The sequence below is a fragment of the Geotrypetes seraphini genome, chromosome 17, assembly GCF_902459505.1.
Source record: "Geotrypetes seraphini chromosome 17, aGeoSer1.1, whole genome shotgun sequence".
Lineage (NCBI taxonomy): Eukaryota > Metazoa > Chordata > Amphibia > Gymnophiona > Dermophiidae > Geotrypetes > Geotrypetes seraphini.
Window position 1 is genome coordinate 36,608,227 of NC_047100.1, and position 13,397 is coordinate 36,621,623.

At 44.8% G+C, this 13,397-nt stretch overlaps 1 protein-coding gene across 2 annotated transcripts in view; it reads left to right on the forward strand.

The window, feature by feature from the left end:
* LOC117351050 (inter-alpha-trypsin inhibitor heavy chain H4-like) overlaps positions 1–13,397 on the forward strand; it is a 141,717-nt gene that overhangs the window by 94,266 nt on the left and 34,054 nt on the right. Inside the window, exons 17-19 of one of the 2 annotated variants that reach the window (XM_033925734.1) lie at positions 4,152–4,163; positions 6,498–6,545; positions 8,155–8,268. In XM_033925734.1, coding sequence (XP_033781625.1) covers positions 4,152–4,163; positions 6,498–6,545; positions 8,155–8,268 — 174 coding nt within the window. The remainder of the gene's footprint in view (positions 1–4,151; positions 4,164–6,497; positions 6,546–8,154; positions 8,269–13,397) is intronic. The other variant, XM_033925735.1, reaches the window with a different exon arrangement.

The window sequence follows — 13,397 nt, forward strand, 5'->3', positions numbered from 1 at the left end:
TTTTGTATAGTCTGAAGTTGTTTTATCATGTTGGCAGGACAAGATAGATAGAGGGAATTGCAATAGTCCAGTAGACCTAAGACTAGGGATTGGACAATTAGCCTGAATTGTGCTGGGTCGAAGAATTTTCTTATTTTACGTAGATTTCTCATAATTAAAAAAGCTTTCTGGGATGTTTTATTGATTTGGGACTGCATTGTGCAGCATCTGTCTATCGTTACTCCTAGAAGTTTGAGTTCGGGCTGTATTGGATATTTGGTGTTTTTAATTTTCAGTTCTGTAATGGTGGGAGTTTTGGCCTTTTCGAGCAGAAGGAATTTTGTTTTATCTGAGTTTAGTTTCAGTTTGTGGTCTACAATCCATTTTTCCACTGCATCTAGGGTTATTTCCAGTTTTGCTGTAGTGGTGAGCTCTGATGGGTCGAAGGGGAGGAGTATGGTGATGTCGTCTGCGTAGCTGAAGGATGTAACATTTAAGTTATCTAAAGTGGCTCCAAGGGAGGAAATAAAGAGGTTGAAGAGCGTAGGTGATAGAGATGATCCTTGTGGAACTCCGCATGGGTTGGACCATGGTTCTGATTTGATATTATTGGAACCAATTGTAGACCTTGCCTGAGATCCCAATGGCGTCAAGTATCTGTAGCAGTATGGAGTGGTCGACTAGGTCAAATGCTGCGGAGAGGTCAAGTTGGATTAGCATCATCTTTTTGCCTTTGCTAATTTGCTGTCGAGCTGTGTCTAGTAGTGTTACAAGTAGTGTTTCTGTGTTGTGGTTGGTTCGAAATCCTGATTGTGAGGAGTGAAGTAGGTTATGGTCTTCCAGGTAGTTGGTGAGGTATTGTGCAACTAGACCTTCTATTATTTTAATGTATATTGGTATTGAAGAGATTGGTCTGTAGTTGGAGGGGTTATCTATTGGGCCTTTGTGGTCTTTCATGATTGGGGTGATTATGATCTCTCCAAGGTCTTGAGGGAATTGACCTTCTGTTAATGTGGTTTGAATCCATAGCATGAGGTTGGCTCTGAATGTGGTGGAGGAGTTTGATAACAGATAGGTGGGGCTGTTATTTAGGTCGCAAGAAGCTTGGCTGTATTTTTTGTAGAGTCGATTCATATCTAACCAATGTAATACGGGGAAGACTGTCCAGCTTCTGTCTGCGGCAATGGCTTCTCCTGTTGAAGGGTTTGTTGTTATCTTGTTGAGGTGGGTGTGAGTATTGTTGAATGTGGTTCTGATCTTGGTGATCTTATTTTTGAAATGATCTGCTAGTTGGATAGCTGTCGGTGGGTGGTTTCCTTGTGTAGCTAGGTGAGGTTTGGTGTCGGTAAGATTCTTTACTAGATTGAATAGCTTTCTAAGGAAATATTTCTAAGATTGAATAGCTTTCTTTTTTTTTTTTTTTAATAATTTTGAATGCTTTACAATATCCAACAATTCAAAAGAAAAAGGAAATCACATAAAACAATACATAATCAAATCATACATACAAAGCTCCTTTCAAGCCCACATTAATGAGGAGTATATCTTGCTATTTCTAATAAAATAAAATTCAAGAAATATAAAGGATAATGATTCTTGGTTCATATTTAATGAACCCTGAGTCATTCCTTAAACTGGGATACTGTTATATTAATTCTCCTCATATTTCTCAGTAAGGTGAAACAAATCTCATTTCTATTTCTTTTCTCTTACAATTAAGAATTGTTGTAGTGTATTGGATCCCAAAAAGAATATTCGATATCTTGTAGTTTAATCATACATTTACAGGGAAATTTCAGGTAAAAGGATGCATCCAGTGTCAACACTCTATCCTTCAATTTCAAAAATTCTTTCCTCCTCAACTGTGTGGTTCTGGAAACATCTGGAAAAATCCTAACCAAATCCCCACAAAATTTCATTAACCTGTTTTTAAAATAAAGTCTCATTATCAACATTTTATCCATCTCGCTCAGATTGAATAGCTTTCTAAGGAAATATTTACAGAAAGAATAGTGGATGCATAGAATGGCTTCCCTATGAGGTGGTGGAGACAAGAACTCAAGATGTATGTTCAAAGGCCTAGTAATGGCCTACAAACTCTTCCACGACATGGTACTGGCCTACATAGCCAAACTTCCCCTCTATGTCCCGAATCGACTGCTTCGCTCACAAGAAGAAAAGCGATTACATGTGCCCTCAGGATGCGCTCTCCACTTTGAGAACACCCGTAAAAGATCTTACTTGTACTACCTAACACGCCTTTGGAACAAACTACCTAACCACATAAGATCATTAGAAGGCCTAGTGAACTTCAGGAACGCAATAAAAACTCACCTCTTCCCCTAACTCTCTATGAGAGTGCACTAATCCAAATTTGCTGAACCTTCTGACAAAAGTGCCCCGACCTTTCACTGTCTCGAGTTTCAAACGCTATGCGCTTCGTCATGTTTTCTCAAAAAATGTTCTTCACCATCTTTGTCATACTATACCAGTGGTCTCAAACTCACGGCCCGCCAGGTCCTATTTTGAGGCCCTCAGTATGTTTATCATAATCACAAAAGTAAAATAAAACAGTTTCTTGATCATATGTCTCTTTAGCTACACTTGTGGTGGAGCATGTGATCCTACCAAAATCTTACTGTAACTACATATAGGTGCCACCTGCAGGCATAAGAGCTATTTTTATTGTGTATATTTTGGGTCCAGTAGGTTTGGGGTAGGTTTTGGAGGGCTCACCATGCAATATAAGGGGATTATGGTGAGATGTGTGTACCTGGGATCTTTTATGTGACATTCACTGAAGTGCCCCCTGAAGTGTCCCACTGTTCTGCTGGGATGGCTGTGTGGCCAGTCTAAAACTGATGGCCCCTCCTGCATTCCAGTGGCTTGTTTTGTACATTTTTCTTTTAGATGGTTTTTTAAAAATATTATTATTAATGGTTTAAAAGGATAGACTACATCTGAAAAATGGCCATTTTCAAAATCAAAACAAGATAAGATATTTTGCAGTTTTGAAAATGAACATATTTGCTACTGGATTTTTGTATGTCTTCTGCTAAACATTAAAACTCGGATTTAGACCTTATATTGAAAATGCCCCTTCAAGTGGGCAAGATTGAAATTAATGCATTTACAGGATGTCAAAGAGAATTTCAGCCAGCTGTTTGAGAGCCACAATGGAGAATGTCAGGAGCCACATAAGACCTGGGGGCCATACATTGGAGACCATTGCTACATAGCACAGAACCTACAGTCCCATGCAAGACACTAATCTGAAGTGAAATGAAAGTAAAAGCTATCAAAGATGGCAGTTAGGCAGGGCAGCCCAATAGCTTAGTAAGCCTCTAGGTAAGAGAATAGTAGAGCAGACCATACATTTTTAAATGCATACATAAAATCTCAGTCCTTGCACAACTGGCATGTCTATTAGCCAGACTCTACTTGCATGTCTAAGAGGGGGTGTTGAAAAATTCTCAGCCTATCCAAGAAGAGAGTAACGTGGACATCATTCAATCAATGATCTGAAACAATGTCAAAACGTAGAATTTTATTTCTGAAAATTATGACTTAATGAAATAAAATAACACTCTTTTCAGCTACAGGGGCAAAATAAAGCTCAGAATTTAGGAAGTTGGTTGGTTGGGCTGAGAACTTTAAACACCCCCTCAAATGTAATAAAAGTCAGCCAAGTGTAGGACAATGAAGTCCTTGTGACATCACTGATAAGGTTGGCTCTTATTGGTGGATTGAGGCATTATGACATCACAATCTCAGCTCTGGTTACCAGAGACTGAAACTCTTCACACAAGAAGGGGTGCTGAAAAGTTCTCAGCCCAACTTAGATATGGTTCAATCAATGATTTGAAACAGTGTCAAAACACAGAATTTTGATACTGCAAATTGGCATGTAATGAAATAAGATAACGTTCTTTTCAGCTACAACACTCAGTATTTAGGACATTGGTTGGTTGGGCTGAGGACGTTTCAGCACCCCTTCGTACTTGCTTCTTGGAACAGTTATTTATTTACCATGTTTATACCCTGCTTTAATAAAAACAGGTTACAGAAAAACACGTAATTTCAAAGTCAAAGATACAATATTAACAATCTTCATCCATTATTTATTTATATTTTCTGTTTATTTCGGATTTATTGTACCGCTGAACTGACAGAGCAGAACTACGGTAAGTGGTTTACAGGCTAAAATACAGAAGGAAAAGAACCACAAATGATTTGATAGGAAAGAGACAAAGGAAGTACAAATTTTCAGGAACGGGGCAAGGAGAAAGAGATACGGAGGGGTTTATCACAGGAGCGATCTGAGTGTCATTAGCACTTGTCCTCAGTGAATGCTTGCGTGAAGAGCCAAGTCTTTACTGCAGACTGTAACAGAAGCCAGTTCAGATTCAGCTGGAAGGTCAAGACGACCCTGATTCCCCCCCCCCCCCCCAAGTCACAGTCTAAGAAAGGATCAGGCTAAATTAACTATTGAAAGGAATTTTCAGGCACAGCTAGATAGGTTGCTTATACTTCTTATACCATATGGTATAAGTATAATCCATATGGTATAAGTACCATATGGTATATGTACCATATGGTATAAGTACCATATGATAAGTATAATCCAGGAATCCAGAAGAAAACTCTCTTTGGCACAATACAAGCACCATACTGAACATAAGCAGTACAGGCAGTCCCTGTTTTACAAATATCCAACTTAGGTTGGACTCGTACTTACGAACGTGGTCTTGTTCTACCTTCGGTGTTCCAACACGCCCCTATCCTTCCCTCCCAAGTTCCAACGTGCCCCTCTCCCTCCTTCCCTCCCAAGTTCCAACATGCCCCTCTCCCTCCTTCCCTCCCGTGTCCTCATGCACCCCTCTCATGTCTTCTCTCCCTCCATTCTGTGCCCCAAGTACGTGCCTCTGTCCCATGGGTCTTTACCTTCTTCTGGCCAGCTCCCTCCTCCTTCCAACTGCAGTCGTTTCTCTGCACAAAGCCATGGGCAGCAGCTCCTATTGTGTCCTGCGGCTGAGCTGGAAGCCTTCCCTCTGATGTCAGAGGGAAGGCTTTTTTCAACTCAGTTGTGGGCCATCTGTGAAGGAGGCCTGCATACCACACCAATGTAAATATATTCACCATTCCCTCTTTCCAAATTGATCCACAGTGCCTCTTCCTTGCCCTGCAGATCCTGCAATTGTGTGGCTCTAATATAATCTTTAACATATAATGTTGCTACTCCTCCTCCATTTCTTCCTCCTCTGTCTTTCCTGAACAGATTATAGCCCTGTATAACTACATCTGTGAACCACATCTCTGAGATCGCCACTATATCCAACTCCTCTTCTTCCATCACAGCTTCTAGATCCAGACTCTTGTTTCCCATACTTTGAGCATTAGTATATACTGCTTTCCAGACATTATACCCTTTTCCCATCCATTTAGAGGTACTAGTGATTTACTTACCTGAGGGTTTATACTCATTCAGGGGTTTTGATCACCCTGCCCCCATCACTTCTAGTTTAAAGCCCTCTTCAGTAGATTAGCCAGCCTGCCACCGAAAACACTTCTTCTCTTCTTTGATAGATGTAGTTAAAGCTACAGCCTCAGCACCCTGAGATTGTGGGTTCAAATCCATGCTGCTCCTTGTGACTCTGGGCAAGTCACTTAATCCCCCTATTGCCCCAGGTATGTTAGACAGATTGTCCCAACAGGCTCACAGAGAGGGGGAAATGCTTAAGTACCTGAATAAATTAATGTAAACCATGCTGAGCTTCCCTGGGAGAATGGTATAGAAAATTGAATAAATAAATATGCAAAGTATCAAACATGGGTACCCTATCAGCAGCCATCAGAGCCATCAGCTATTTCCACTCTTCAGCATTGTGAGTCTGCTCCTGCCCGATCACGTGACTGGTATACAAGAATAAATTATTATTATTATTATTATTATTAAAAGGTTAATCGTGATCGACCAGTAGATTCCATCCCGGGCTCCACGATCCACTTGCGTTGCCTTTGTGTTCTCCCTGTTTCCCCAATGCTGTAAAAGGCCAGCAGCGACTGTAGAAGCACTGGGCACACCAGCCTCCCCTCCCCCCCATGTCAATTCTGACGTCAAAGAGGAAGTTCCAAGGCCACTTCTAGGTGAAACCACACCCACGCCCCGCATTGGGCGTGCTTATGCGTCCCTACGCATCTCCATAGGCATACTACAGATGCCTGCAATGTAGGCGTTCTTCCTTGCACAGGTTTGTTTGTTTTTTTTAAACGTGCTTCCTGATTGGCTGACAGATGGCAGGACAACGCCTACTACTGCTTCAATCAGGACGAGCGGCTTCAAATGTGCACTTGCAAATTCCCATCCCTAAAGGAGAATTTCTGAAACTCAGGAGCATCCATTCATGGCAGAATACTGACTAGCAAGACCAACTTTGAATTATTAACTCACCCAATCTTGTGAATTTCAAGGCATTTCATCATGTAAATAATTATTATTGATTTTATTTTCTTTACAGTATACAAAACTATATCACCCACAATTATATCACCAACACCGACATATGGTAAGATACTTTCTAAAGTAAGTATAAAGCAAATTTTCTGGTATAGGGAAAAGGTTTTATTTTCTCAGTAAAACCAGGGTGATGGGTGATTACTCAGTCACATAAACTTTATTTCTGTCCACATTATTGACATTAAACACTTTAATAAAGTTTCACTCAAAAGATTAAATGGATCATTTACAGCAAAAAGGAATTAGGCCAAGAAGTTCTTTAAGATGGAAGATTTCCTGGCTACTATCCATTCCTCAATCCTATATTTACGACTCATTGTCATTATTGATGTTCAAGAGCCCTGGGTAATGTACAAGGGTTCTTAAAAAAATTTCCGCGCGTTCATATTTTCACAGGCTGAACCAAAAACAGACTTTTCTGATGGCATTAAGAAGGTACTAGGACGCTGGGAAAAGTATATCACAAAACGGCGATTATGTGGAAAAGTGATGCAATTTGCCTTTGAGATATTTAACAAATTGTGTTTAAAAGAATAAAAGTGGGGAAACATTTTGAAAATCCCTCTTATTTGGAGATGTAGGACTTCATGCAAAGAATGTCCTGTAGCTTTTGCAGATCAGCCCAGATACTGATATTTGCAGGAAGATGACCAGGGCTATTAAAAGGGTATTAGGTGCCCTAAGCACATCTTCTGCCTTGCACCCTCCTGAGTTGGCTTCAAGGTCCCTAGGAATCCCCTTGAGAGTTTGATAAATTCAACAGTTATGGTCATTTCAGTGAGGTCATGCCTCCCAGAAAAATCTAGTCAGAAGATATAATTAGATATCATATTGTAGACGGCATAGAGATTCTACCTTGCAGTAATCTGTGCCTCTACTAGAAAGAAGTGGGTAGCATTTTGACAGGACTGACCTTCTGCCTAGAAAGAACAATAAGAGGAGATACCATTGGGAGGGAGACTAAGGGATTATGAAATCCTCGTCCAGTGGAGTGGCCATGTCTTTGACTTATTGCTCCCTGGCCACATTGCACCATGAAACACAAGGGGAGCTTACGATTGACTAACACGGAATCAGTGAAGAACAAAATAAACCAATTGCTGTACTAATTCCGAGGTATATTTGGATGGGAACCAGAACACCAAGCTGTCTTCAAAGGAAAATATTAAGGAAAAGAGCAGTGAGAGAACCATCTATATATGAGAAGCAACAGGGTAAATAATCCAGTAGTGTAAAGGCTCCTGTGCTAACCCAGCGGTAAGGAAACACCGCACATCTTTACCACCTATCTCAGTCCACATCCATGGTAAGCCTTACTGCCTGAATTGCCACGTGGTAAATCTTTTAATACTGCAGCGTAAAGTGCATGCACCTGCAGTATTGTGGCAATACTCTACCACGCTTTAGTAAAAGGGCCCCTAAGTTTACTCAGCTTGGAATCAATCTGGAATGTTCTGCAAAAAAGGTAAATTTCAAAATATCAATGTCCAAAATTTAAGGGGAATGATAGCCATTTTTTATACTTCTGTGGCATAGGCACATTACCCAGGAACAATAAAAAAATGTTACAGAGTATAATTTAATAGCTTCACTACATTGATAGTCAAGTGATCAGAATTATGCTTAGGTAATTAAAAATGTCTCTCTTTCTTCATTAGATAGTGACTATCCAAATTTTATCTTGCAACTACCGAACCACAATGAGTTATTTTGCGTAGACGTGAAAGGAGAGTCTCAGGCATCTGTGAACCTGGTTTCTGATCCTGACACAGGTAAAACATTTATAGATAGATCATAGGTAGTATCAGTATTCCATTCTTAACGTTAAACATTTAAAAAAAAATGGTCATAATCCATATATAAACCACTATTTTGTTCAAAAAATATAAATTGACACATTTGAGTATGAGCCCAAAATGAACCTCGTCTTGGAGAAAACCTCAAAAATTCTTCACCACAACTAATTACTAAACATGAAAAATGAGGTAGAAGCATCAGACTTTTGACTGGAAAGGGATCATGGGGTCTCTTATAGCTTCTGCAGTACCCTCTTCACCGATCCTCATCAGGTGTAATCATATGCTTCTAACCCCCATCCTTCCAAATATGAAATCTACTTTATTCAAAAATATGTTGTAAAAATCTCTTAAATAACTATAAGAAAATATCCAATTCATTCATATAGCACAGTTACTTACCGTAACAGGTGTTATCCAGGGACAGCAAGCAGATATTCTTAACGCATGGGTGACGTCACCGACGGAGCCCTCGGTACGGACCTTTTTAACTAGAAAGTTCTAGTTGGCCGCATCGCGCGTGCGCGAGTGCCTTCCCGCCCGACGGAGGAGTGCGTGGTCCCCAGTTAGGATAAGCCAGCTAAGAAGCCAACCCGGGGAGGTGGGTGGGACGTAAGAATATCTGCCTGCTGTCCCTGGATAACACCTGTTACGGTAAGTAACTGTGCTTTATCCCAGGACAAGCAGGCAGCATATTCTTAACGCATGGGTGACCTCCAAGCTAACAAAGAGGGAGGGGGGATGGTTGGCCATTATGAAAATAAATTTTGTAACACAGATTGGCCGAAGTGTCCATCCCGTCTGGAGAAGGCATCCAGACAGTAGTGAGTAGTGAACGTGTGAACTGAGGACCAAGTGGCTGCCTTGCAGATTTCCTCGATGGGCGTGGAACGGAGGAAAGCCACAGAAGCAGCCATAGCTCGGACTCTGTGGGCCGTGACAGCACCTTCCAGTGAGAGACCGGCCCAAGCATAACAGAACGCAATACAGGCAGCAAGCCAATTGGAAAGTGTCCGTTTGGAGACAGGAAGACCTAGACGGTTAGGGTCGAAGGACAAAAAGAGCTGAGGAGATGAGCGGTGAGCCCTGGTACGATCAAGGTAGTATGCAAGGGCACGCTTACAATCCAGCGTGTGCAACGCCTGTTCCCCAGGATGCGAATGAGGTTTAGGGAAGAAGACGGGCAACACAATGGACTGGTTGAGGTGAAAAGCCGAGACCACCTTGGGAAGGAATTTAGGATGGGTACGCAGAACCACCTTGTCATGGTGAAAAACAGTGAATGGTGGATCGGCGACCAGTGCATGCAGTTCGCTAACCCTCCTGGCAGAGGTGATGGCAATTAGGAAAAGCACCTTCCAGGTAAGAAGTTTGAGCGAAGTTGTGGCAAGAGGCTCAAACGGAGGTTTCATGAGTGCTGATAAAACCACATTTAGGTCCCAGACGACAGGAGGAGGCTTTAGAGGCGGCTTGACATTGAAGAGACCTCTCATGAACCTGGAAACCAGAGGATGAGCCGTGAGAGGTTTTCCGAGGATAGGCTCGTGAAACGCAGTGATGGCACTGAGGTGGACTCTGATGGAGGTAGATTTGAGGCCAGCATTGGATAGCGAGAGCAAATATTCCAGTACAGTTTCCACCGCTAAAGAGGTGGGTTCATGATGATGCCGTAGACACCACGAGGAGAACCTGGTCCACTTCTGATGGTAACATTGGAGGGTGGCCGGTTTCCTGGAGGCGTCCAATATGAGGTGGACAGGCTGAGATAGATTCTCTGGAGAGGTCAGCCCGAGAGAAACCAAGCTGTCAGGTGGAGCGAAGACAGATTGGGATGCAGTAGAGATTGATGCTGCTGCGTAAGTAGAGTAGGAAACACAGGAAGAGGAATGGGCTCCCTGGAGCTGAGTTGGAGCAGGAGGGAGAACCAGTGTTGTCGAGGCCACCGAGGGGCGATGAGAATCATGGTGGCGTTGTCCTTGCGGAGTTTGGACAAGGTCCGCAACATCAGAGGAAGTGGAGGGAAGGCATACAGGAACCGATCCCTCCAATCGAGCAGGAATGCATCCGGGGCCAGACGATGAGGAGAGAAGAGTCTGGAACAGAATTGGGGCAGCTGATGATTGTGAGGTGCTGCAAAGAGGTCCACCTGCGGAGTGCCCCAGCGAGCAAAGATGGAGTGTAGAGTTGGAGGGTCCAGCGTCCACTCGTGAGGTTGAAGGATGCAGCTGAGATTGTCGGCCAGGGAGTTCTGTTCGCCCTGGATATATACAGCCTTGAGGAAGAGGTTGTGGGCTGTGGCCCAGGTCCAGATGCGGAGAGCCTCCAAACAAAGGGGGCGAGATCCGGTGCCGCCTTGCTTGTTTATGTAGTACATGGCGACTTGATTGTCTGTGCACAGGAGGAAAACCTGAGGACAGAGAAGATGCTGGAAAGCCTTTAGGGCATAGAACATGGCTCTGAGTTCCAGGAAATTGATGTGATGTCGACGCTCCTGTGGGGTCTAAAGTCCCTGGGTGCGGAGATCTCCTAGGTGAGCTCCCCACGCATAGGGGGATGCATCCGTGGTGATGATCATAGAGTGAGGGGGTAGATGAAAGAGCAGACCCCTGGAAAGATTTGAGGAGTTCAACCACCATTGGAGAGATTGCTGAAGAGATGATGTCACAGAGATGGGATGAGAAAGAAGATCCGTAGTCTGTGACCATTGGTTGGCGAGAGTCCATTGAGGTGTGCGGAGGTGAAGACGCGCCAGAGGAAGGACATGTACTGTCGAGGCCATGTGCCCCAGGAGGACCATCATCTGTCGGGCAGGAATGGAGGGATGTCTGAGCACCTGACGACAGAGATGGAGCAGAGTCCACTAACGATCGGAGGGAAGAAAAGCCCTCATTAGTGTGGTGTCCAGAACAGCTCCGATGAATTGAAGTCACTGGGTGGGAAGTAGATGCGACTTGGGGTAGTTGATCTCGAACCCCAGGAGGTGGAGGAGAGAGATGGTGTGATGAGTAGCCTGTAGCACAAGTTGAGATGTAGGTGCTTTCACCAACCAATCGTCCAAGTAGGGGAACACCTGGAGGTTGTGAGACCTGAGGAAGGCCGCGACTACTATAAGGCACTTGGTGAATACCCTGGGTGAGGAAGCGAGGCCAAACGGTAGCACCTTGTACTAATAGTGACGGTGTAGTACCTGGAACCGCAGGTAGCGGCGAGAATTCGGATTGATGGAGATGTGAGTGTAGGCCTCCTTGAGGTTCAGGGAACATAGCCAGTCGTGCTGAGAAAGAAGAGGGTAGAGCGTGGCAAGGGAGAGCATTCTGAACTTCTCCTTGACCAGACACTTGTTGAGGTCCCTGAGATCGAGAATGGGACGGAGGTCTCCCGTCTTTTTGGGTACCAGGAAGTAGCGGGAGTAGAATCCCTGACCCCTTTGTTCTGGAGGTACTTCTTCGATGGCATTGAGAAGGAGGAGGGATTGAACCTCCCTCAGGAGGAGGGGGGTTTGAGATGAGTGTGAAGCAGACTCTACGGGAGGGTTGTCCGGTGGAAGAGTCTGGAAGTTGAGAGAGTAGCCGTGGCGGATGATGTTGAGGACCCACTAGTCCGATGTGATGACCTCCCAACGGCTGGAGAATATGCTGAGACGACCTCCGATTGGTTGTGGAAGAGGTAGCGAAGGTGGAAGACTGGCTATGCCCTGGAGAGAAGAGTCAAAAGGGCTGAGACGGCTTTGCAGGTTGAAGAGGCTTGTTGGGTTGATTGGTCTGAGAACGAGCCTGGGCATGGTGTTATTGCTGACGGGGCCACCGAGGTTGTTGAGAAGGCGGATTGAGTGGCCTGGCTGAGAACCTGCGCTGATAAGAGGATTGAGGTCTATAAGGTCGGGCAGGTGGAGCCTTTTTCTTCGGCTTAATCAGGGTGTCCCACCTGGTTTCATGGGCTGAGAGTTTCTGGGTGGTGGAATCCAGGGACTCTCCAAAAAGTTCATCCCCGAGACAGGGGGCGTTGGCCAGACGATCCTGGTGGTTGATGTCCAAGTCTGAGACTCTCAGCCAGGCCAGGCGGCGCATGGCCACGGCCATGGCAGAGGCACGGGAGGTGAGCTCGAAGGAATCGTATATCGAGCGGACCATAAATTTTCGCAATTGAAGGAGGCCAGAGATGTGTTGTTGAAAAAGTGGAACCTTGCGTTCCGGTAGGTACTTTTGGAGGGCGGACAGCTGCTGGACCAAATGTTTCATATAAAAAGAAAAATGGAATGAATAGTTGTTCGCCCTGTTGGCCAGCATGGCATTCTGGTAGAGCCTCTTGCCAAACTTGTCCATGGTCTTACCCTCTCTGCCAGGAGGGGTAGAGGCATAGACACTGGAGCCCTGAGTCTTTTTTAAGGTGGATTCAACAAGAAGGGACTCATGGGGCAATTGAGACTTGTCGAACCCTGGAATAGGGATGACACGATAGAGGTTGTCCAGTTTACGGGGGGCCCCCGGTACCGTAAGGGGGTTCTCCCAATTTTTGTAAAAGGTCTCCCGTAGGATGTCATGTACGGGGAGCTTGAGGAACTCCTTAGGAGGTTGTTCAAAATCTAAAGCCTCCAGGAAGGCTTGAGATGTTTTAGAGTCGGATTCCAGAGGAAGGGATAAGGCTGCAGACATCTCCCTGAGGAACTTTGAAAAGGAGGACTGCTCAGGTTTGGAGGTGGCATCGGGTGCCGATGGATCCTCATCAGATGAGGAGAGATCCTCCTCGGTACCGGGGGGGGGACTCTTCCCATAAGTCAGGGTCCCAGACCTCTGGTGCATGCCGAGACACCGGGGTGGAAGGTGCGGTATGGTGAGTCTTGGATAAAGATTTTCCAGAGCGCACCGAAACGGTACCGGGAGAAGAGGACCGGCGTCGATCCTGGTCCCGGGAAGTATGGTGTCCTGCCCGGTCCCAAGGAGGATCCGTCGTGGTATGGGAGTGACCCACCGGATGGGCATGAAGTTGCTCAGCCGAAAGAATCGGCATGGAGGTGTTGATAGGTACCGATGGGGTGGATACCGGGGGCTCGGTATGGGGCTCGGGCCGGTCTGGTACCGAAAGGAGCGGTGCCAGGATAGTGGGTA